At 44.8% G+C, this 26,696-nt stretch overlaps 1 protein-coding gene across 1 annotated transcript in view; it reads left to right on the top strand.

Moving 5' to 3' along the window:
- LOC148518857 (alpha-2-macroglobulin-like protein 1) overlaps positions 1 to 26,696 on the top strand; it is a 241,494-nt gene that overhangs the window by 108,601 nt on the left and 106,197 nt on the right. Inside the window, exons 16-17 of the mRNA XM_088476941.1 lie at positions 2,103 to 2,291; positions 26,166 to 26,271. Coding sequence (XP_088333067.1) covers positions 2,103 to 2,291; positions 26,166 to 26,271 — 295 coding nt within the window. The remainder of the gene's footprint in view (positions 1 to 2,102; positions 2,292 to 26,165; positions 26,272 to 26,696) is intronic.

Here is a 26,696-nt window from a genome sequence, read left to right as displayed (position 1 = left end):
TCTTCAAATCTTCACTAGGTCTTTCCAATTGAGTTTACCACTCGTCTCAAAGAGCAACTAATTATTCTGTCTGTTTCCCAATGTCATTGCTTCTGGGTACAAGAAGGATGCAATCTAGTCTCTCTATCCAATTGGCCTCCTTTACCTATCAAGGAATGTCCACAAAACAGTAGTCTTCCCATCTCATTCTTGGTCCCCCTAACAATGATAACTCCAAAAAGTGTTTAGCAAACAAACTACAACAGTGCATCTCAACAAAGAAGCATCATTAATAATAGTTACATGAAATCATCTCCCTGAATTAATCCATTGCAGTCTTTTCATGACATCCAAAACTCCAGACTCACGGCACATTTTGGTGGGTGTTGATTAGTTATTAGTGGTCACAGTCATAGATGAAAATATAGTTTCATGGTGTAGCTTGTATGTTATTTCCATATTAGTCTGGCTATCCACACAAACAGATACTGGCATGTTAACTGATATATTATTAAATTAATTCTAGCTAATATGTCTGTGTGGTATGAAAAAAGGACTGTAAGCTACACAGAGGGACAGTGATTGATGTTTAATAATACTCTCTGTAAAGCACTAAGTAATACATAGTTGCTATAAAAATAACTTAATACATAGTAAATGTGTCCGATACTTTATGAAAATGAGGAGGTACTTTGTGAATTTTGGAAAGTGGGGTGCACTCATGGCATTATAGATTAACTTGGCTACAGTTCTTTCAAAGCATATTTTACATTTTAACTCTTTGATTTAACACCTATACAAGATGGATATTAGTTACATATAACATTATTGTATATTTGTTTGGGAAAAAACAGGAATCTGTAGATTGGTCCAAAACCGTTTTAACTTTTATTTAACATATAAAGTCCCAACTCTCTGTATCCATCGGGAATTACTGTGGAGTAAACCACAGTCCACTGACTGTGCGCCATGACTTGTATCAAGGGTCGGGTAAATTTAACACCTCAGTACAGTATATAATTATTAAATCTTAATAATAATTAGAGATGTGTGCAGACCCTCGTGTTTTGGTTTTGGCAAAACCACCCTCAAATGCAATGGTTTTGGAAAACCTACCCTTAAATGTTTTGATTTTCTTTTTCTTTTTCGGTTTTCTTTAAATTTATAAAAAAAAACGTGTGATTTGGACCTATTTATATGCAATCCAAAACTCGAGATTCCGTTTTTATATCAGAGTTCCAAACATACATCAGACCTGAGCTGGGACTCTGTTCTACTCAAAAGTGATCGAAGCTGGGACTTTGATCACTTTTGGGGTTCCAAGTAGAACTATTTGACTCGGAACCCCAAAGTTTGTTCGGTTTTCAGCATACCTGAACCATACTTATCTAATAATAATAATGACCATAAATGAATACTGGATACAAAACATTGCTATGCATAAAGGTTATCAAATCACCCACAATTCTGAAACTTACAGAGATAGAAATTTAGTCATGCCTGAAATGATTCAATGCTGAAAGACCAAAGTTCTTCTATTCCACCAAAACCATCAAAGACATCGTGTTGTCATTAATTGGTTTTCAACAAACATACTTTAACTATTTATAAACTGCATATCTACCTGCAGTTCCACTTAATCTACAAATTCATTGTAGATCACTTATTTTGTAATTATATAAATTAGCCCTTGCGATCTCCTATGCAGCATGAGAGCCCTCTGCGTGTCAGGAGAGCTGCAGTGTTTGCTGCTGGTCAGCTCTTCTGCAAGGGCAAGATGGCTGCTCGATGTGCATCTATGTTACTGATATTTAGGCAGGTAAGAGACATCGTACGCAGATGAGAAGGCAGCAGTGGGTGTCCTCATGCATGCATGATCTTTGGAACTATTAGCAAATATTCCCAATTACATACTGTGCAATCGCATTAGCGTCCATCTCTGAATCAAGGCCAGTGTCATAGGATGGAGGAGGGAATGCAGACAAAATCCACAGAGTGAACATGAAATAGTGGATAGAACAAGTTTGTCCAAGAGTACAGAGAATTAGGCCTCTTTCTAACGGATACAGAAAGATCTTGTCGTCAAAGTAAAACATTTAATTGGTTGCATTCTTCTGTTAAAGGTTTATGGTCTCTTTCCCTCCCGGGATTCGGGAGATTATGATGATCGTATCCGGGAAAATGAAGATCTATGTGGATTCCATCCTCCACCTTTTTTTCCTGTACTTTCTCCTAGACAACCATTTAGGCCTTTCAGGCCATGGCACATGTACCTTGGTGAAACTGAAGTTGATGTATACAGCTTATTTAAGGTATGTGGGCAACTACTGTATTCAATATTTTAAATGTTTATGCAATGTTGTGTCATATATAGTAAGTAGAATGATCTGATGTTCAGTTGTGCACATACAAAATCTGAGTTATACAGTACAGAAAATATCAACTTTAAGTTTTATTATGGAAATTAATTATATTTTAGAACTGCTCAAGTTTAAGAATGAAACACATAACAGTTATGCTGACTTCTGGCCTGTCCATCTGATTAAAAATTTAAAAAGGGGTCCATAAATACACTATCACTGTATGTCATTTTCTCTTTGGCCTTCCATAACCTATAGTGTCAATAAATTGTGATTAAAATCTAACTTGTTCCACACTAAGGTGAAAATAAATCTAGTATAGACCTATTCAGGGGCATTTCGGAAACACGTGTTTAATATGTATTACCGCCGGCCGCATGCATTCCCGACAGTGGCTGCCCGACACAGGAGGAATTCCTGATGGTCCTAAAGATAATTATTTACTAACCTAACCTAACCCCCTAACCCTCCTTAGGGGTGCCTAACCCTAACCTCCCCCCTGTACCTAACCCTAACCCCCCCCTCTAAGTGCCTAAACCTAAACCCCCCTTCCCCGCTGCCTAAACCTAAGTCCCCCGGGGAGGTACCTAACCTTAACCTCCCCCCAGGGTGCCTAACCCTAACACTCCTGGGGGGTGCCTAACCCTAACCCTCCCTCCCCCTAGCCTAACCCTAACCTCCAGGGGGGGTGCCTAACCCTAAGTCCCCCCCGGGAGCCCTAAAACTAACCCTCCCACCCCCCGCGGCCGGTCTCCCGACGTCGGGCAAATTACAGGCATCTACATTTAGACGCCTGTCATTCATCCCTAGTCGGGATAAAGTAGTCTGGAAGCTGGCGGTCGGCATTCAGATCATCAGGTTCCAGACTACATCCCTCAGAAACAACACTGGTTAGAAATGCAATAAAAATAAATCAGATTCCAAAAACTCAAACAAAATTGCTCAGAATTACAAGCACAACAGTAGTTGTGCTTGTAATTCTGAGCATTAAAGCTACCGTGGGGTTACAGTGGACAAAATCACCAGTTGGTGAAGATTACTTTGCAAATTTACACAGAGGGCGGTATGCATCAGGCATCGCATTATGGATGTGATACATCCTGCCACTTGCTGCATGCATACCAGCATTAATAACGTCAATATGAACTTACATATGCAATTAAAATTACAAAAGGACAGCACTTCTGAAAAGAGCTGTCCTTTGCGAAGAGGAGACTTCCGGGTTTATTAGATCCCTCCCAGGGAAGAATGTGAAAAGAAGAGTACATTCTTCTAATAGAAAACACTATCTATAAATGGCATTGCCTACCAGGTGCTAGCTCTGTAAAGTTTCACTTTCCAAAGTTTTCTACATATTGTAGATATAAAATGATTGAGGGTGTAGAGGCACAATTTCAATCTGTGTCAGCTCAAATCCTTTCCCCAATCTTGCCCAATACAAGACAATATAATGTTAACAATTAATAATTTAGGAAAAAGGATCAAAGAGCGCATATAGTAATATACACACAAATATATATATATATATATATATGTATATTTATATATATATTTCATAGACAAAAAACCTTACGGTTTCATTTGTCCCATTAAGGCTGCTTAGACAAGACCTGAAAATTCACAAAACCTATTGATTTTCCACTCAAACTCCAAAAAGCAATGAAATTAGGATCATTAAGGCTGACGCCTAATGGATGTGTTCCTTTCGCAATACAGATATGGTATGCCATAACACCCTGTGGTTAACGGCAGATTCAGCACTCTCACAGAATGAGATTGCTGTCACTCACAAACTGGTGGAGCTGCTAATTGACAGAATTGTGTGCTCATTGGAATACACACATGCAACTGAGGTCAAAGCAGTTATGTGGCTCCCACATCCCACTCAGTGCCCACAATCTTCCCATTTGATCACCAAAACAATCTCACTGGCTTCCCACATCCTTCTCACTGCATACATTTATCTCATTTTAAATACACGTTCAGCTCCCTTATTTGCCTCCATGCTGCTATATATTCCCCAATCCCTACTGCTGTGTGGTCTCCCAACTGTGATAGTCTGTGTTCCCTCATCTGCATCAATGTTTTTCCCCAGCCGCACCGCCCTGCATCTGTGCCTTCTCCACAGCCATGCTGCTGTCTTTCTCTCATCTGTGGAACTCTTTCTTCCTCCATCTGCACTACTCTGGTCCCTCAACTGTGCAACTTGTCTCCCCGAAGCAACCGCACCACTCTGTTTTCCTCCCCATCCACACCAATCTGTCTTCCCCAATCCCTACTGCTGTGTGGTCTCCAAACTATGGTAGTCTGTGTAGTCTGTGTTCTCTCATCCGTACCAATCTGTCTTTCTCCATCTGCACCGACTTGCATCCGTGCCACTCTGTCTCCTTCTGCACCATTGCTTTTCCCTAAGCCATGCCGCTGTCTTCCTTTCCTCTGTGGCACTCTTTCTTCCTCAATGTACACCACTCTGTCCCCCCAACTGTGCAACTCTGTCTCCTCCCCCCACCTGCACTACTCTGTCTTCCCCAATCCCTACTGTTGTGTGTTCTCCTATTTGTGCTAGTCTGTATTCCCTTATCCGCACCAATCTGTCTTTGCCTGTCTTCCCATGTCCATGCCACTTGCTTCCCCCATCCACGTCGCTGTCCCCCCAAACCATGCCACTCTGTTTCCCCCCATCCGCACCACTGTTTTCCACCCATCTGCATTACTTTGTCAACTTTCCCCCCCTTTGTACTGCTTAACCTTCTTTCCTCTACACGCCCATATCTGTATTGCGCAAGGAACACGTCCATTAAGGCATCAGCCTTAATGATCGTAATTTCATTGCTTTTTGGAGTTTGAGTGGCAGAAAATCAATAGGTTTTGTGAATTTTCAGATCATGTCTAAGCAGACTTAATGGGACATATGAAACTGTAAGGTTTTTTTGTCTATGGAATTTCATAGCTTTTTTAAAATGTATTAACTATCAGGGTTTTGATGAGCAAACCGGGCTACCTGCAGGGGAGAAGTGCAACAAAATGGTACTCTAAAGCAGGTGGAAGAGGGGACAGCATACAGGAGGTTGGTTTGGGAGGTGCAGAGTGCGAGACGGCTGTAGGCGTGTGGGGTAGCGGCAGCAGCAGTGGTGCAGAGCAGTGGCAGCAGTGCAGTGCAAAGGGGGCATCAGTGGGCAACAGAGGGTGGAAGAGGGGACCGCACACAGGAGGTTGGTTTGCACACCTCCCAACTGTCCCGCTTCTAGCAGGACAGTTCCGTTTTTCTGGGACTGTCCCGCCTGCGTGCCGCAGTGTCCCGCAGTGGGGGGGAAGTTGGAGGGAGCACAAACCCCTGTGCAGGAGGAGAACATGCCGTGCGCATCTCTTCTCTTGTGTAGGGAGAGTCTTGGGGCTGCCCAGCATCTCGGAGAGTGCTGGGCACGCCCCCAAAGTGATGAAAATGGGGGAAGCCACAAGGATCCACCCCTTTTACAGCAAGCCACGCCCACTTTTTGGGCGCACGCCCTGTACCTCCTCAACATCTTTAAATGTTGGGATATATGGGTTTGGGAGGTGCAGAGTGCGAGGTTTCTGTAGGCGTGTGGGGTAGCGGCAGCAGTGGTGCAGTGCAAAAGGGGCATCAGTGGACGAATGCAGCAGTGAGATCTATGCATTTATGTTAAAAATTTAATGTGTAAAAAAAAAAAAGCGTAGCCCCCCCCACAGAAAACAACCAGCCCTGGGCTTTGGAGCCCCAGTACTATTTGTGCTAAATACAGGGGACAAATGACGTATGGGTCCCTGTATTAAGCACAACCAGCACCAGGCTTTTGAGATCCTGTCCTGGTTGCCAAAATATGCGGGACAAATGACATAGGGGTCCCCCGTATTTAGTGCAACCAGCACCGGGCTCTGAGCCGGTCCTGGTTCTGGAAATACAGGGGGGGAAAATGCATAGCGCTCCCCCTGTATTTCCCAAAACCAGCACCGGACTCAGTCTAGCAGGGCCATGATGCCACAGCCAGGGGAGCCCTTTCACCAGCCTCCCAGCCGCAGCATCACCCCTGACTGCTAGTCAGCCCAGGCCGGGGATCCCTGGTGGGAAGTTGGGACCCCCCAATAAAGGGGTCCCCCTCATCAGGGCACCCCAGGCCCAGGCTGATAGCCTGGGGCTATCCCCAGCACCCCTTGGCGGTGGGTGCCGGGTTGATTATGTATAGTGTGGTGCATAAGAAAAATAAAAGAGCTTACTGGCCGCCGCGCTCCAGGTGAAGACACCGTAGAAGAGCTTGAAGGCCGTCGCCTTCCAGGTGAAGGTGCGGCATAATAAAATACTTTTAAAAATGGTGTTTGTTTGTTTTATTTGAATATTTCTTTTGCAGGGGCACTATAGGTGCCAGCAGGCCCTTAATACCCCACCTGCTGGTATTTGTGGTTCTCCAAGTACCAGCATGCAGGGGATACCTGCTGGGACCTGTAGTACTATTGCAAAAGACAATATTTATATTTTCTTATGCACCACACTATACATAATCAACCCGGCACCCACCGCCCAGGGGTGTCGGGGATAGCTCCAGGCTATCAGCCTGGGGTCCCCTGAGGAGTGAGACCCCTTTATTGGGGGGGTCCCCAACTCCCCAGGGATCCCTGGCCTGGGCCAACTAGCGGTCAGTGGTGATGCTGCGGCTGGGGGACCCGGTGAAAGGGCTCACCTGGCTGTGGCATCAACCCCCCGCTAGATGGAGTCCGGTGCTGGTTCTGGGAAATACAGGGGGAGCCCTATACATTTTTTCCCCTGTATTTCCAGAACCAGGACCTACTCAGAGCCCTGTGTTGGTTGCGCTAAATACGGGGGACCCCTACGTCATTTGTCCCCCATATTTTGGCAGCCAGGACAGGTTCTCAAAAGCCTGGTGCTGGTTGTGCTTAATACAGGGGACCCCTACATCATTTGTCCACTGTATTTAGCACAACCAATACTGGGGCTCCAAACACAGGTAGCCAATCATGGTTGTGCTTAAATGCAGAGAACAAATGACATAGGGTTCCCCCATATTTAGGCACAACCAGCACCGGGCTAGCCAGAACCAGCCCTGGTTGCCAAAATACAGGGGACAATTGACATAGGGGTCCCCCGTAGGATATGCAACCAGCACTGGGCTCTGATCCGGTCCTGGTTCTGGAAATACAGGGGGGAAAAATGAGTAGGGTCCCCCTGTATTCTCCAGGACCAGCACTGGACTATTTCTAATGGGGGGCTGATGATACAGCCAGGTGAGCCCTTTCACCGGGCCACCCCAGCTGCAGCATCAACCCTGACCGCTAGTCAGAACAGGCCTGGAATCCCTGAGGAGCTGGAAACCCCTCCAATAAAGGGGTCCCCCTCCTCAGGGCACCCCAGGCCCAGGCTGATAGCCCGGGGCTATCCCCAGCACCCCTGGGCAGTGAGTGCTGGGTTGATTGTGTTGTGTGGTGCATTTCTTTTGCAGGTGAACTATAGGTCCCAGCATGTCTCTCTGCATGCTGGTACTTGGAAAACCACAAGTACCAGCATGCTGGGCATTAGGGCCCACTGCCACTTGTAGTCCACCTGTAAAAAAAATAGTAAAATAACACAACACACTTTAATATTGTAATATTTTATTTTACAGGTCTTCACCTGGGGGATGGCGGCCTTTAAGCTCTTTTGCATGGCAGCCACCACCCCAGGACTTAGGCATCTTCGCCTAGCGGACGCCAACCCGCCAGGGCTTCTGCGTTTTTGCTTGGCAGGCACCAGCCCGCCAGGGCTTCGATGACTTCACCTAGTGGGTGGCAGCCTGTGATAGCTCTTTTTCATGGCTGCCACCCACTAGGACTTGCGGTGTCTTCGCCCGGCGGGTGGCAACCCGCCAGGGCTTTGACTTTTTTGCCTGGCGGGCGCCAACCTGCCAGGGCGTTGGCCTCTTCACCTATGGGGTAGCAGCCTGTGTCAGCTCTTTTGCATGGCCACCACCCACTAGGACTTCTGGTGTCTTCGCTCTGTGGGCGGCAACCCGCCAGGGCTTCGGCATCTTCCCCTGGTGGGCGCCCACCCACCAGGGCATCTGGCATCTTCACCTAGTGGGCGGCAGCCTGTGTCAGCTCTTTTGCATGGCCACCACCCACTAGGACTTCCGATGTCCTTGCCTGGCGGGCGCCCACCCGCCAGGGCTTTTGGCGTCTTCACCTGGGGGGTGGCTGCCACCTCCCCATGGCTTCTATGGTACTCTGCAGGTGCCGCCGCCTCTAATGATGTCACGAGTCATGATTGGCTCACTGCGGCCATCTTGAAAATCAAAGATGGCTGCAGCGAGCCAATCATGGCTCGCGACATCATCGGCATTGGCACCTGTTCGGGTGTCGGCGGCGGGCCTGGATCTGAGAAGATCTTGCCCCCGCCAGCCATTCTGCCAAATATGGCAGCGGCGCCCATTTTAAAAATCGAAGATGGCCGCCATGAGCCATGATTGGCTAGCGTTGGCCATCTTTGAATTTCAAAAATAGTGCTGAGGCGCCATTTTTGAAATGGGCGCCGCTGCAGTATTCAGCATAATGGCTGTAGGGGTCTGAATCCTCTCTGGTCCAGGGCCGCCGCCAACACCCTCACCGCCACTGGACCCTCCGCTGCCACCTACCCTCTGCCGCCAACACCCGCGTCCCCGCCGACACCTACGTCCCCCGCCAACAACCCCGACCCACCGCTGCTGAGGTCCCCACCACCACATCCGTGTCCCCGCCGCTGCTTTGCCCGCTACCACCCGCAAACGACGGCCATCTTGCTGCACCCAAGTGAAGCCACTATGACTACACCTGCTGGAAGCTCCTACTGCGGCTGCGCAACAAGTCCTATCTTTATAATGGCGCATTCTTGAGGTAATAGTTTAAAAACTGTCACTTTTTAATTTACCTGATCCCCCAAATCACGTACCCTGGCACAATAGCTACCTAATAAAACAAGCCCCAAGTCTAAATTCCACCCCTAACTTGAGTTTTGCCTTCCCAAAAATCCCCCATAGACTACTGCACAAAAGGTTCCTAATTTACAATGTCAGAAAAACTGACAGTTGGAGCATTTAGATTACTCCCAAATCCTCATTTTTTATGTTTTTGCCCTGAAATTTGGCATGCAGCAGCCAGTGACAGTTCTACCTGGCTATGCCAAATTTAAAAGCAATTATGGTAATGATGACAAAAGGATGGTATAAAATACAATCGTCCGGATCGATGCATAAACCACCTAAATACCTCTATTACTCTAGGGATCTAGGAGATTCAGTTTGTCCAGGATTGCACATACCCCACAGCCAAATTGTTTTGAATATATCTTTTTCAAGGCATAAATCAGGTATGTTACCTCCCCCCTCTTATACTTCTAATTTCCAATCACATCACGGGATAAAAATGGGGTGGAGTTCTGATTAAATTTACCAAAATCTATGGAGTCAATATATAACTCACATATACTCCGGTGTGTTCCGGAATATCCTCCTCCAGTCCAGCAAGCAGCAAATAGAGATCCGAACACTCCGATACACACGGAGATCGGAAATCCCCACCCGCACGTTCGTGCGTGTCATAGCCAAGCATGCCAATGGAACGCACGCCGGACAGTTTGCCCTTTATGTGCCAGTATACGTCACAGTGCAATACATGTTGGACTTCACTAAAACTAATTTGCATGTGTGTCATAAACAAGCATGTTGTTGCTTAGCAACACACGCCGGACTAATTTGCCTCTAAGTATCAGAAATCCATTTCTACTATTTACAATGCATGTAAGTTTTACATATACTGGAGACTCCCCATAATAACTAGTTAGAACTTTACACTTATGTTGCATTCTAAATAGCATGTCATATATACTTGTCAATGGGATAGGATGCCCAAAAAGCCCTAATAAAGTGATTTGGGGTACTTAAGTTATGTCAATAGCGTCTTATTTGCATCGTTGCACAAGTGATGAAGAATGGCATTAAGCAGTATTTTTAGGTGAAAATAAGTAGTCCTGTCAAATTTGGGGTACTGGAAAATGGGTGCTAGCATATTTTAAAGTCGCTGTGAACTTTTAAAAAATGTGAAAAACGCACCTGTTGCAAACACCTGCAATCCCAAAAACACCTCACCCATCCTTGCAGACCTACTTTTTATGTTTGTACCTCCACTTTGTACTTTTTCGCCCCGAAACTTAACACACTTTTTTGGGGTGTTCCTCACTTTTTTTAGGGATTTTTTGATGCAGTTATCCTTTTGGGGGGCTATCCCAAGGGTTCTGAGTGGTTTCCCCACCTTTGCACCCCAAAATAAAAAAAAATGCACTTTTTTTCTCCTGCTAGCCAGAGACGAATGTTTTTCGCCTATTACATTGCATTGAATTGAATATGGAGATAAGTTTCTGACTGGCAAAAAGACACAATCGGTAATACTTTTACCCGGATTTCGGCTTTTCGCGTCTGATTGAATACGGCCCATTGCATGAAGATACTGTAGCCACTGCAATTATTTAGTATTCTCTTTGCTATGCTCTGATCTCTTTAACACTCTTTCTCTCTCTCCGATCACTCTATTAACTGCAAATTCTCCTCCATTATTTCAAACTCACTGCTGATAGACTCCACCAAACTGCCTCATAATTGCAGAAATCTCAGTTCTATCAACAACTCCGCAACAACTCTAATTTCTACAGTCTCCTGTCCTGAGACGGTAGTGCCACATTTTAATAAAATGCTAGTAAACAGCCTTAGATCAAGTGGCACTAATTACTCTTCACCAGGGGCATCAGAATGATTTTATGCTGGGGGGGCAATATAAAATCATTCCGATGACCTTTTGGGCCTCCCTCCGCTTCAACCCTCTCTCTCTCTTACCTGTTGCTGGGCGAGGATGGTCAGGGGCTGTGCTTTATAGCAATAGGCTGCACAGCCCCTGCACTACACGGGGGAGGATGTGTAATGTGCGGTCTTTTAACTTAAAGGCCGCACATTACACCTCCTCCCTTGTGCTGTGCAGGGGCTGTACAGCCTATTGCTATAAAGCACAGCCCCTGACTGTCCACAGCCGCCGTGCCTTTCAAATGTTTTTTGGGGGCTAGCCAGTATACGTTCAGGGAGCCGGCGGACGCAATGCCGACCGCCGGCTTCCCGACTGCTTAATCCCGGCGAGGGTTAAATGACAGGTGTCTAAATCTAGACGCCTGTCATTTTACCGGCGCCCGGCACCCCAATCGAAGGTATGCTGTGCGCCGAGCGCGGACAGCCGCTGGGGGGGTTAGCTTTATGGCTTGCGGGGGTGACTTAGGGTTATGCACCCCCCCGGGAGGTTAGGGTCAGGCTAAGGGAATGGGGGGGTTAGGGTTAGGCACCCCCCTGGGGGACGTAGGTTTAGGCGGCGGGGAGGGGTGTACGGTTTTGGCACTTAGAGGGGGGATTAGGGTTAGGCACAAGGGGGGAGGTTAGGCTTAGGCACCCTAAAGGAGGGTTAGGTTTAGGGGGTAGAATTAGGTAAGTTTATACCTTTAGGACAAGGATTTCCTCCTCTGTCGAGCTGCCGGGATTTGAACCGCCGGCCGTGCGGCTAGCTATTCTGATGCCTATGCTCTTCACAATCCATGTTGATGTCAGCCATGGCACACTAAGGAAATACAGCTTCTGCACAAACTCTCACAAAAGCAGAACACCATTGACCTACATCCTATACTGAACTTTGCATGACTTTCACTCATATACTGCTATAAACCACTCCTACATATATGTTCAGACACTACTAGACAAACATACTTCCAAACTATTTTCTCTACTCGGGCTTCAAACACCAAATATAAGTAACACTCTGCTCACCCCTCCCACACCAAACCCACCTACCACTATGAGTGCTCAAGATCTTCCTTCTTACTCTAAGGACATCTTCTTCCTCAGCTTCTTCCTCAGCTACTGTAGCTGCTGGCTCAATCTCTTCCCTGAAGCCTCTGGCAACTTCTCTACATTTGTTCCCACAAATTAGGATGAAGTGTCCAATCTCTAGTCTGTTACCTCTCCTCTTGATCCTATAACCTCACAAATCTGTTGATCCATGTCTCCCCTGCTTATCCCAACCTTAAGTAAAACCTGCAATCTATTTCTCTCTGCTGGGTTATTTTCAGCCTTAGTCAAGCATGCTGTGATTATTCCTATCTTGAAAAAAACTAAAATTATGGCCCTCATTCAGACCCACTCGCAAGCGGGCGCACGTACGTTAGGCGTACGTACAAAATTATTTAAATTCAATGGCTCACTCGTATTTTCGTTCGCATCTAAAATTCCTCCCTAAACTCAGGCGACCCCTCCTCTAACGAGCGTGCGAAATAGCGAGCGTACATCCCCGAAATGGCTTGAAGGGAACGCACGCACAAGTGAATCCGGAAGTGGCCTTGTCAGATGTCGATTACCTGCTCCTTTATTCTGCCTACCTCCCTCAATCGTATCATGCCAATCAATGTATCAATTAGCTTAATTGTTTTTTTTTTTTCAACACAATGCAAGAAACTTTACTCTTGTCCGTGTTTGTGTTTACCCGCAGAATACGTACGGATGGAACATTCGCTTTTATTGTTCAAAAAACATGTGAACCACAATTAAACAATTGTTCTATTGCTGTGGATCCCCGCATATTTCCCGGGGTTCATTTCTTTATTTAAATTTGCAAACGCATGTCACTGCATCAAGCCTATCATAACTCTCCAGAGATTTCTGGCCCTGTTGAACACATGACTCATACACTAACCAATAAAATTGCTCCAGTTAATTTCCAAAATACATTAGCCAATCAGAAATTTTTTGCACACTTTATCAAAAATGTTTTGTATGAAAAACTCCATTGCCATCATGAGAGCCTCCGCATTCACCAGGCGCGAGCTGCTGGTGCTTACGGAGGTGATGGATCGCCGTATCACCAGCCAGACTCCACCCATCACCAACCGGCAGAACGCTCCGCGTATGCGGAGGCACGGTCCCGCCTGCGGTCCTTGGGTTCACGCCGCAACATCGGGCAGCTGGAGCGCAGGTGGTCAGACCTGCAACGGCGAACGCCCCGCTTGCTGACATGCTTTCGCATGCAGATCCTGGAAAGTAAATGTTATGTATTGTGGTTTTCATGTTTGTGTTTGTGGGGCAAACTGCGTGTGCATGTTTTCCTGTCTGTCCTATTTATTATTTGTCCTCATATCTGCGTGTGCATGTTTTCCTGTCTGTCCTATTTATTATTTGTCCTCATATCTGCGTGTGCATGTTTTCCTGTCTGTCCTATTTATTATTTGTCCTCATATCTGCGTGTGCATGTTTTCCTGCCTGTCCTATTTATTATTTGTCCTCATATCTGCGTGTGCATGTTTTCCTGTCTGTCCTATTTATTATTTGTCCTCATATCTGCGTGTGCATGTTTTCCTGTCTGTCCTATTTATTATTTGTCCTCATATCTGCGTGTGCATGTTTTCCTGTCTGTCCTATTTATTATTTGTCCTCATATCTGCGTGTGCATGTTTTCCCTCTATTTCTGTTTTTTTCATTCTACTCCTATTTGCATGTTTTTTGTTGGTGGTTTTTTTTTTTTTATTTGGGCCCCGGATTTGCCCAGAAACTAACCTCAATTTGTTTGACATATTTTAGGAGGACAGCCAAGACTACGCCGTCACTGTCCGGCCAGACGGCGTTCCCGGCCACTATCCCCAACCCCCAGCCAACACTCCACCCCAAATATTTCCCCAATACCCCACTCCTCCCCAGCCTTCAAAGACCCTCTCCCGGAACTGTTGGGCCTCCTTCCCCTCCGTCCCACTTCCCCCTCTCCTCCACCCACCCCTCTTCCAATTACCCCCTCCCCGGAGTCCGTCATTACCCCTCCCCGATCTTTGGGGAATGAAGGCTCCTCCGAGGAAGAACATGGAGGGACTTCCGGAGCTCCCGTTTTGGCTCCCGGTATGTTTTTCTTTCACATTTTTTTTAACCACAAACTGTTTGTATGTAATCATGTGTCGTGCCTTTATTCGTGCTTGTTTGGTTTACTTTTGGTGATTTAGCAGTTTGCCTTTACCTCTTCCTGCTGATTTCAACATACACATATCACACCTGTGGGAATTTGTACATAGACCTTGTATTTTTGGCAGCACCCCCTTTTTGTTTTGGTTTTTTTTTTTTAGGTTTAGGAGTGATTTCGTTGTGTTTTTGTTTTTTTAATGTGGATTCCCTATTGTTTTATTAATCCACACACTTTTCTCACCCACAGAGGAACAGAGGCGTCGACAAGAGGTGGACGAATGTGTTGGCCAGATGCGCCAACATGTCATTGGCATTCTTGTGGGCCTTGACCGGCTGTCTGGCATCCTTCGCCAGTAGTTTTTTTTGTTTATTTTCGTTTTCTAAATAAATTTTTTAGTTCTAATATACGTTCTGGCTCATTCTTTTTTTCCAAAACAAAAATAGTTTTCCCTGACATAAGTAGACTGTTCCTGCAAGGATTTCCCTTTTTTAAAAGTTAGATTGTGTTTTGTATTTGTATGTTAAACAGCCACAAGAAACACATAACAGTAACAATGTCATTTCCCTTTTTGGGTGTAGTGTCAATTAGTTATTTCGACATTTTACAGGTTCCTAGTTGGTGTGCAAGCTGCTTAGGCCAATCTTCCAAATCCAAAGGTTTGGACAGGCTTCCTTTTGCTGTGGGTTGGGAACCTGAAAACATATTTCAGTTTACATCAACTGGTGTCAGTACTGGATTACCCCTTAGTCAAATGTAAGGTGTTTTACACTTGCTGTTAACGTCCTGGTTTACACTTGCTGTTAACGTCCAAAAAAAGGAAGACCATTTCACTCTCCAAACATTTATTCACAACATAAATGAGAAATCAAAGTGGTCACTCCCAAAAAAAAAAAACAGTGATAATCTCAAATACAACACATACAAATAAAATATTTAAATAAAAAAAACAATCAAGAACTGGTTGACGAAGGACCATGCCAACATGATTCCACAAACATGGCGTTGCGATATGGGTTCCAGAATATATGCCCAAAATCACCAGATCCAGGTTTGGTAAGGGTAGCAGGAAGTAGTGAGCGTTGGAGTGGCAAAGATTATGTGAACAAACAGAAGATGGTGAAAAAAATAAAAATAAATTAGATGTTCGCAAACAAACACAAACACATTAGGTATAAACACTGTAGTTTTGGTCAAACTTACCTAAAAAATCTGGCCACCACATCATCGCGTATGGCCCCCCCACATACTGACCTCCGACCAACCTTGGGGGGGCCATCCTCAGGTAAGGCATCCTCTGGCTGCATTGGGACACCACTCCTTATGGCGATGTTGTGAAATATCCCACACAGGACCACAATTTTCGACACCATATCCGGCAAATACATGAGCTCGCCACCAGAGCGGTGGAGGCATCTGAATCGGCCTTTTAAAAGGCCGATACAGCGCTCCACCACTTGCCTGGTGGCTGTAAGTGCGGAATTATACTCACTTTGTGGGCCTGGTGTGGGAGCCAAATAAGGAGTGAGCAGCCAGAACATGCAAGGGTATCCACTGTCTCCTGTGGAAAATAAGAGACAACATCAGGAACACTGTGTATCAAGCTTAACATTGTTATGTACTAAAGGTCTCCACTTACCCAGAAGCCACGCATCACCAGCTTGTAGGTTGGTTAATTTCTGCCATATCCCTGATTGCCGGATGACGAAGGAGTCATGTGCACTTCCTGGTAATTTAGCATTCAGGGACAGGATCTGGAGGGAGGCATCACATACCACCATTACATTCAGGGAGTGATAGTGTTTCCTGTTTCTAAATATTGCCTCCAGCCGTGCTGGAGGCTGAAGTGGTATGTGAGTACCATCCACAACCCCTATGATGTGTGGGAAGCCAGCTATTTGGTAAAAATTGGCCTTGGCCACACTAAGGGCACCCATATCCAAAGGCATTTGAATAAAATGATGGAGGTGCTTGAAAAGTGCCTCCATCACTGCCCTCAGGATCCGGGAAAAGGAGGATTGGGAGATGCCCGCCACTATTCCCACCGTTGTTTGAAACGATCCTGAGGCACAGAAATGTAACACCGCCATAAATTGCGTCAGTGGTGGTATTGCTGTTGGACTGTCAATTTGCCGCTCAAGATCACTTTCTATTAATGAGAGAGTGTCTATGATGATTTTGGGAGGTAGACGGTAGCGTCTTAAAACCTCATCATCGGGCATTCCATAAAGGGTGACATGTGTTTGAAATATCTGGGGCCTTGCATGCCTACGATGCCTACGCCTGGGATGAGATTGAGGTTGGTCGGCTTCCGAGAGCATGGCCAGAACAATCCGCCCCAGATCAACCTGAAATTCAAAGATTTCAAAGTAAGGCTTTTGACCCACCCCAAAACTATATTAAAACAACTTAGCTTGATGATACCATCCATTGCTGCTTACATGCCGGGGTATTGTCATGATACGTCCAAACTGAAAATAAACACCAAAATTACTTGACACATTTCACTCTGTGCATTTTTGTTTATAAATTTTGTGCTAGACCAAAGTTAAAATATGCCAAACACCCATTTAGCAAAACCGCAAAGCGACATTTAACACAGTACATCAAAACGGGTCGAAATGTTGGCTCAAAAAGCGAAAGATAAACCACCAAAAAGTTAGAATGATTATTAAGCTGTTTAAAATGCGCTAATTAGTTCGCTAATACAAGTCACAAGAGTAACTACTAAAAATGCGCTAATTAGTTTGCTAATACAAGTCACAAGAGTAACTACTAAAAATGCGCTAATTAGTTCGCTAATACAAGTCACAAGAGTAACTACTAAAAATGCGCTAATTAGTTCGCTAATACAAGTCACAAGAGTAACTACTAAAAATACGCTAATTAGTTTGCAAATACAAGATAAAAAATGGACTTACCAAGAGCAAATATCTAAGATGCAAAATCAAAAGGTCTTTGGGGTCGAAAATAAACAAAATCTAAAATAGAAGAAATTAGGGATCCAAAAATTACAAAATATACGAAACACAATGAAACAACAATTGAACAAAAGTTAGACTTCACAAAACTTACCAAATCAAGAAACGAGGTCCCAAAAATATAAACCAACAAAGATAACGGAAAAAAAAACGCAAATCTAACCAACAAACGTATCTCCAACCTCCAACTCCTTTCTACGCAATCAATAAACTCCAGCCAAGATAACCTCCAACAATCCAAAAACGCCACCTCGACTTGAGACACACCAAGCCATAAATAGTGTTTCGTTTCCCGCACAAATTAAGGAGGGATCATAGGGCCGCACAATCAATGATGCGGCCGCAAAATAAGGACGCATGTATAAATACGTCACTAAAACACATTCAAATTCTGGTGTATTTCTTGTTTGGACCTCAGACATGGCGACAGACCAGGGAAAAAATGCCCAAGAGTCAGGCGGTAAGTCTTTCATGCATTTTCTATCAACGATTAATTTGAAACATAAGATTAGGCAAGTTGTGATTTTGTGAATTCTGTAAATTTACACAAATAGGTGAGGAGGATGACATGGAAGAGGCTGCTGGGCCCAGTATTCCGGCCAAAGCGGCCAAAAAAAAAAGGCAGCCACATTTCACAAGAAAGGAGATGGAGGTTTTGATCCAGAAGTGTGTGGACATCCTACCACAGGCAGACAGGAATATGAGTCTAAGCCAGAAGTGGAGAATGTGGGAAGAGGTAGCCGTTGCTGTCAATAGAGTGGGTGATTATGTCCGTCTAGCCCGGGATGTCAAACGGCGGTAAGTAAACCCTTGCCCCCCCTAAAAACAAACCCCATTTTAAACCAAAGGATAATGGCTTCCATTTTTCCCCACAGATGGGGCGACTTCAAATATCGCCTAAAGCAAAAACTCGCGGACAGGGCTAGGCATGCAAGGGGGACAGGTGGGGGTCCCACCCCTGTGTCATTGGAGTTGATGGATTTAGAAGAGCTGGCACAGGGGTGTGTGCAGCCTGTGGAGGTGTTTGGCGTGTCCAACATGGATACGGACATGCCAGACTTTGCGGCTCCTCATGTTGGCCCAGGTAAGTATTGTGATGTCACCAACTCTGAAATGCTATTGTGCCAATATGTAGATTCTAATGTGACTCTTTTCTCATTTTTCCAACAGAGACACAGGCGGATGAGTCTGCTCCAGAGGGAAGCCTTGGCCGCAGAATTTCTGCTGGCTCTGCAGGGGAGGATCCAGTACATCCGGCTGAGGACCCTGCAGAAGCCAGTCCAGGGCGTGCCCCCTCGCAGGCAGTGGGCCTCCTCACAGAACTCAATTTAAAATCGGATTTCCATACGGAGATTCTGCAGAGGATGGACGCCAGTCTGATACGGGTGGCTGAGGCCCTGGAGCAAAATGCTGCGGCCAACGTGACCATTGGTCAGGCCCTGGCGGAAAATACCAGGGCCAACATCCGCATCGCCGATGCCCTGGAGCAGCTCGTTCGCCAGCACATGGTGGAGCCGACCTCCCTTCCTGCCGGAACATCAGGATCCTCCACCTCTGGCACAACATCAGCCAATCCTCCAAATGTGCCTAGCCCTGTGCCTAGTCCAGAGGCCACAACATCTGCCTCTGGACAGGCCAGCCCGATGGCATCCCGGACCCGGTCAGGCGCCCACCCTCCCCCATCCAAACGGGCGAAAAAACGGTGACAGCAATGGCGACTTTTCCCACACTCCTTCTGTGCTTGGCTCATATTCCTTTCTGGTCAAAACTTCCCTCTCCTTTCTTGTGAAATGTTTTTAATTTATTTTTGTACGTTTATGTTAGCAGTTATTGATTATTTATTTTTTATAAAAAGTATCATTGCCAGAAAAAAAGAAAACAAAATATTATGCCAATTGGTTTGTGTTTAAACAATAAATTTATGATAAAAATCTGACATTGTATTGTGACATTATTGTACAAATGGGTTACATTTAATCCTGGCCCTAAAGGCAAAAAAGGACACAAAAAACAATTTCATTTGTAAAAAAAAAAGGCCTCTTGAAGGAACGTTTAAAAAATCACATAACGATGCAAATTCCACATTAAAAAAAAAAAGGGGAGCTAATTAAAACATGATGACATTATTGTCACAATAGGCCATAAACAACAAATTGAGGCCAAAAAAACCCCCAAAAAATGTACGCCAATTGATTGTGTAATCCTGACATTAGCAGGTATGATTTCCACCTGCGTACGGTTTTGTGCTATCCCAATAAACTGCTTGCCAAACACATACCAAGCCGGTTTTCAATACAACACTAATTGCTTTTGTGACCACACGCGATTAATCGCTGCAACATCATGGAGTCCCGGGACGGAGGAGAAGGCCATCGCCAATGTGGTCGAGTAATCCAGACCCTAAACTGTGCGAGCATTTTGAAGGGAAAGAGGATGTTCCAGTGACGTATGTGACGGTCCGAACACATTTGACGTTCGCATCTGCTAATGTATGTACGCCCCAAAAACGCCTCGCCACGCCTGCGTTTTTCCATCTCCACCCCCGTCAACACCCAAAAACGCCCTGTTCTGTCAATCACATTTGACATGTCACTTCCTGTACGCTATTTTAGGAACGAGAGAAAAAAAGCTCGCAATCTGCCGTACGCACATGCGCAGTGTAACACCGACACATGCGCGGTTAGTCAACATCGGAACGCAACGAGCGTACTGTTGGTAACGAGCGGCTCTGAATGAGGGCCTATGACCCTTATTCTCTCTCAAATTACTGTCCTCTCTCTGTTCCCTTGGCCTCCATTATTCTTAGAGACTTGCCTCCACCTGCCTCGTATGCTTTCTTTGCTTAAACAATTTACTTGATCTTCTGAGATTGCACTAAACAATGTGGTCAGTGAGTTGATCACTGCAAAATCTAAAGGTCATTACTCACTTCTAATTCTCCTGGATCCCTCTGCTGCATTGGATACTGTTAACCACTATCCTTTGATCCCAACATTCAATCTGTTTAGATGCACATATCTCAACTGCGAAAACTTTAATTCATGCACAGCTTATCTCCCGCATTGACTATTGCAATAGCCTACTTACTGGTCTTCCCCCAAGTAGAATTGCACCACTACAATATATTTTGAATGCAGCAGCTAGACTGATTTTTTTTTTTCCAAATTGCCTTGCTGCTCCACTCTCTCAGTCCTTACATTGGCTGCCCGTGTTTTATCAAATCCAATATAAAATACTTTTTGCTAATATAAAAGCCCATAAACAAAACTGCACCAAAATACAGTACATCTCTTCAATCATCTAAAAATATCAGCCAGCTCGATCCCTCAACTCTGTCCAAGATCTGCGACTCTCATCCATACAAATTACCAGCTCCCATTTACAGTTACAGGATTTTTGGGGGGCTGAACCCACTTTATGGAATGTCCTCCCTAAAGCAAATTCATTCTTCTAGCCTCCAAACCTTCAAGTGTGATATAAAAAGTCACCTCTTCCAGAACCACTTACGTAGCCTCCATAGGCTTTTTTTTATTTAACTAGCTCCCTTTATACTGTCCACAGATAACTTAAGTTAACATGTTCTCTATCTATACTCCCACAACCAAAAGACCCCATGAAAACATTTTTGTTTGACCAGATTATACAGACCACCAAGAACCTCTGCAATCTGGATGGATCTTTTGCAATATGTAGTCTAATCATCATGTATCAAATTCCTATATCCCTGTAGATTGTAAGGGGTAAATTTTCTAAAGTGAGAGTTTTTAGAAGTAAGTTTTAAAAGTGATGTTGCCCATAGCAACCAATCAGTTTCTACCTAACATTTAACTAGCACCTTGTAGAAGATAATAGCTAGATGATCGGTTGCTATGGGCAACATCACTTTTAAAACTCACTTCTAAAATCTCTCACTTTAGTAAATTTACCCCTAAGATTGTGAGTTGGGCCCTATTACCTCTTTGCCTATGTTATTACTTAGTATTGTCTTATTAATACTTTGTTCCTAATTTTAAAGAACAAAGGATTATGCTGGTGATTTAAAAATAAATGTTAATAATTATAATCTAACCTAGGGACACAAAGTCACATGACATGCTCTGAAGGACAATTAAATGGTATCTGATATAAACTGGGCCCTGCAGAGCAGCACAGACCAAACCAAGGGTGCTATAATTTAGCAAAACATAAACTGGAGTGTTCTACAAAGTAACACAGCATGAAACATGGGAATCAGAATGTGGCATAATGTGACCCTGGGAAATTATATTGTGTCTGCAAATGAAATGTGGGGATAGCAATGTGGCATAATAGAAACTGGGAGCACAGCAATGTTGCAGAATTTGTACTGGCTAAAGTGTGTTGCATAATGGAAACCATGGGCATTGTGTGGCATATTGTGTACTGGTAGCACCCCAATGTGGCAAATTGTGAACTCGAGGCACCACAAAATGTCATTATGTGAACTGGGGCATTACATGGCATAGTGTTAAGCAGGGCATGACCATGGCATAAAGTGAAGTAGGACACCAAAATAAGGATGTCTCTGGCACTGCACCGGGTCATAGACAGGGGAAACAGCAGAACTTGCACTAAAGAAGCATGTAGTGGGGGTGGGGGCATGGAAAGTTTGGCTAGCTAGAAATGAGTAAGCGTGGGAGAGTTGTAAGGGTGAGGTGAAAACAGAGGGGTTGAAAAAGGAAGGGGAGGCACAGAGAAAATGGGGGGATATAGTAGGAAACAAAAGAAGGCTGACCAGATTGGAGGAGAAAGGTGGGGGAATTAAAGGCATTTGAGGCTGGGCAGGGCAGGTGGGAAAAAAAATGAAAGGAGGGACACTGGGATGGCCTGCCAGGGGGTTATCAAGCTCTCCAGTGATATGAGTAAGAGGCCTAGCCAGCCCAGAAAATCTGCACTTTATTGGGGGCAGTAAGGGGGATGTTGTCCACCAGTGCCATGGTCCGGCAGCTGCAGATGGCCACATCGGCTAAGAATGAGGGGAGAGGGGTCTAGGCAAATCAGTGAAACAGCAGGAGAGGGAAATACATGGGGGAAAAAGAAAGGAAAAAAAGAGCAGAGGTTAGAAAAGGAAAATAAATATATAAGGGGAAATATACAATGGAAAACACTGGAAAGGGAAAAACGGGTTGAAAAAATGAGAAGCGAGATATAATTATGAGAGATCAGGTACAGTAAGGATGAGAGAAATAAGGAACATGGGGCAGAAAACAGAAAGGATTCTGAGAATAGGAGGGAGAAATTAACAGTATCATAAAATAATTGAGAGTGTAGGATGATACTCAAGTGTCCCTGCTAAAATCCAACAGGTAAAAAGGCATAATTGTGAGCTCACCAAGATACAACATAGGCACCTCCTCTAAACTATCCAATTGGTCCAGTCAACATCCTGCCATCTGTCAATCATCTACAGGCAAATTTCCCCTATCCACAAAACTAGGCGCTTAAAGGCATTTACACCTACTTCCCCTCGCTATCTATTATATGCATATGAAAAGTATCCGCAGTGTTGTACCACATCCCAGTACCTCAAAAAATACACAATGAACTCTGGGGATCTCTCTTAGTTAACCAAACTTTTAGTAAGGCTGGCTATTTAATGATGAATTGTGCAAACTGCACAGACCTGTTCTACAGGAATAAATACGATCCCGGTCAGTCACAGCCAGCCAGTCTGATCCTTCTGAGGAAACTGCTGGATACCAAGGCAGAGATACGCGTCAAGGCATCGATCCTGTGACAGCCTGAAACGGAGATACCTCTTTTCACTGCAATGTTTAAACCTTTATTTGAAGGAGAAGAAGCTAGGTGTCCGCGACACGTAAGCTACACTCCACCTTGAAACACAACATCTCCAGCGGTACCAGGGGCTTTAACCCTGAAGCAATCCCAACAACCCGGATATTTCAGGGCGTCTTTAACCACAGGTGCCCGCTGACTGGATTCTTCCACTGTTGCCGCATACACTGCGCTGTAGAAATCCAAAATCTATATACCGGGTGGACATCCCCAGGCTAGATCAATATAAAGCTACATGATTCTTTAAGGACCTCGATGCATATCTCCCACTTTTATTAAGTGAGACAGAACTCCCACAGGTGATCACAGAACCAGCCCTGGAGAATACAAATGCGGTGAGACCGATTCTTTTTCTTTTATCTATACAGTACATGTATATTTAAACCAATTTTTTCACTATACCATGGAGCACAGTGGATATATATGACATTTTAAATGGAACTGCTTTTCAACCATAGGATTAAATTCAGAGACTATACAAAGTTGGATACAATTGTATAATAAGGAATCTTGAATTTGCAACAGTGTGCAGCCCGACAAGGGTGAAGATCCCGAAGTATAAACTAACCTAATTTAACCCGCTAACCCTAACCCTCCTTTAGGGTGCCTAACCCTAACCTCCTCCACTGTGCCTAACCCTAATCCCCCCTCTAAGTGCCTAAACCTAACCCCCCCTACCCCACAGCCTACACCTAAGTCCCCCGGGGGGGTGCCTAACCCTAACCTCCCCCCGGGGTGCCTAACCCTGACCTCCCCCCGGGGGTGCCTAACACTAACCCCCCCTTCCCCATGCCTAAACCTAACCGTCCCAGGGGGTGCCTAACCCTAACCTCCTCCCCTGTGCCTAACCCTAATCCCCCCTCTAAGTGCCTAAACCAATCCCCCCCTACCCCACAGCCTACACCTAAGTCCCCCGGGGGGGTGCCTAACCCTAACCTCTCCCCGGGGGTGCCTAACCCTAAGTCCCCCCGGGAGCCCCAAACCTAACCCTCCTCCCCGCGGCTGTTCGGGACCGGCTTACCTTCGTTCGGTATGCCGGGCGTCGGTCTTCCGGAGTCTGGTTAATGACAGGCGTCGAGTTTTCGACGTCTGCCATTAGTACCACGCCGGGATTAGAAAGTCTCGAAGCCAGCGATCGGCATTTAGACATATGGCTTCCAAACTGCATCCCTCTTAAACTTCTCGGCTTCTCTGCATATACAAAGAACTGGAGAAGAAGCAATATGTGTATTTTTCCCTGATTCTTACAGGCGTAATTAAGAATAAACATTAACAAGAGTATTACTTCCTCCCTACTTTACGTACTTTCTGTGAAGTGAAACTTGAAACGATGCTTTGCTTCTAGTTTTTAGTATTTCTTTTTTATTATGTAAATTATCTTTTATTTTTTATTTTCTGATGTGACTACCTCTGAATAACGACCCATAATAGGTCCATAAATATACTGATTGAGGTGTCTATACTCTAAGATGTATGTCTTTCTCATATGGTATTTTTAAACATTTTTTAAAAAATCTTCAAAATGTTGAGTAATAAATTATGATTGTTTTATTCAAAATGTGTAGCTTATATAAATGTGTGGTGAATACAGTGGAAAAACTGATCGCTTCCCTTTACCCCAAAACAATGAACTCTGGGCCTGATTCAGCAAGGTACACAGATGAGAAATCGCACGCACTCTGCTGATTGTTGAGTTCTGCACATGCGTATGCTGCGCAGTGCGCATGCATGAACCGGTCACTGTGATCAGGAAGCAATCGGGGTAAGCTCAATGTCCCATCGCTCAGTGATTGGGCTGTGTGCGTGCATGTGCAGACTTGCGATCCGTGCTGTATCCGGCCTTCTGGTAATGGTTTAAAAGCATAGAAGAAGCAGCTGACATTAAAATATGTTGCATTAAGTGTATTTAATAAAAGCAGACACTCAGGGTTGTCTTTAGAGAGGAGGAGGCCCATGTTTATCCCCTGACACGGGCCCCCTGCTCTTACTCCAGTGGCCAGCAGCCGACTGACACAGTCACGCGGCTGGCAGGCCACCGCAGAATCAATACACTCTGGGCACTAGAGTGTGCCCAGGGTCTATTGTGCATGCGCAGATCATTGGGGAAATGGCGCGGCCACCATTTTCCCGGCAATCTGCTCACAGCACATGCGCAAAATGCCAGAAAAATGGCTGTGGTGCCCATTTTCCAGCATTTGAACAGCACTGGGAGACCCGACACGGGACTTCGGAGAGGTAAGTAAAATAAATTATGGGTGCAGGGTGTGCGGTTCAGGCCCCCCTGGACCCGGGGTCCCGTGTGCACCGCACACCCTGCATCCATTATAGATACGCCTATGCAGATACTAATACTGCTTTTGATAAAAATCCTTGACATTTTTATTTAGCTAGAGATTAGAGCTGATGTCATTACTATTAATCCATGTCCATGACGTCAAAACTAGAAATGGGCAAATTAATCTGTGAATGACAGAAGATCAGACAAGACCCCAAGACCCCTATTTGTAGTGATAATCGATATGTCACCAGGACATTGTGGCTCTGACTATTTCAGATGGTATTTCCTCCTGACTACACTAGACTATTTCTGTTTAAACTTTTAAAGTATGATAAATATAAAAATGTAAAGGACACACTGAAATCCCAATGCTATATACAGTATTATTGGCTAGATTCTAATATAAAATAATCACAAGCATGGAGTCCACCTCATGAATCTCCGGGGCCATTGTAATTAAAAAGACTGAACCCCCAAGTGTAACAGCCACCCAGAGTACTCTAAAAGTGATAAAAATATTTTTTTTACAATAAAATGTGTAATAGAATTGCCACAAATCCAATATTTAAGCTAAATATCAGCTACATTGGGAGAAAACTATTTTTGAGTTTGCATTCAAGACTAATGAAAACCCTGTCATCCAAGCAAACATGTCTAGCACCATATCCCAATGTCTAATAATTATAATTATAAGGCAATAAATCATTATCAGCAGCAACTATTTATTGCCTTTGCATTTTCTTACAGCACATGCAGTTAAAAATAATAACAAGTGCGGACATCAAGAAGCCTGTGAAATGTTTTCATGAACCACAGTTTGGTCTAGCTGGACCTCCGATGCATAGAGGACCAGGTAAGGCATGACAGGCATGTGTTGACAACTACAAAACCTGAAGAAGCAACCTCCTAAATAGCAAGAAGAGGATTAGTGGCACTCTGTGAGTAGATCTCAATATGAATTTCCACTTTGTTTCAAAGAGGTGGTCATATGTCCAATTTGATGTACAAGGAAGGATCATCGGTAGGTAGTACCAGAGGAGAGACCACATGGAACGTAGCTGCAGAGAAGCCAAGACTTTAAATCTGAAGCCTTAAGGCCATGGACCTAACCTCAGGGAGCTCAACACCAGTAGGGCAATCGCAAGAAAATTGTAGGATTTAGGAAAGTAGCCTATGATAGATAAAAGGGATCATCATTCCAGATCTGCTGAATACAGGCTCCCAAATTACCACCATTTAACTAGTCAAGCTCCAGCAAGATTGAAAGGGAACAGTGAT

This window comes from Taudactylus pleione, unplaced genomic scaffold, assembly GCF_031769625.1.
Source record: "Taudactylus pleione unplaced genomic scaffold, aTauple2 ptg000198l, whole genome shotgun sequence".
In the NCBI taxonomy this organism is placed as follows: domain Eukaryota; kingdom Metazoa; phylum Chordata; class Amphibia; order Anura; family Myobatrachidae; genus Taudactylus; species Taudactylus pleione.
Note: the sequence above shows the minus strand (reverse complement) of the source record. Positions and strands in the feature narration are given on the sequence as shown.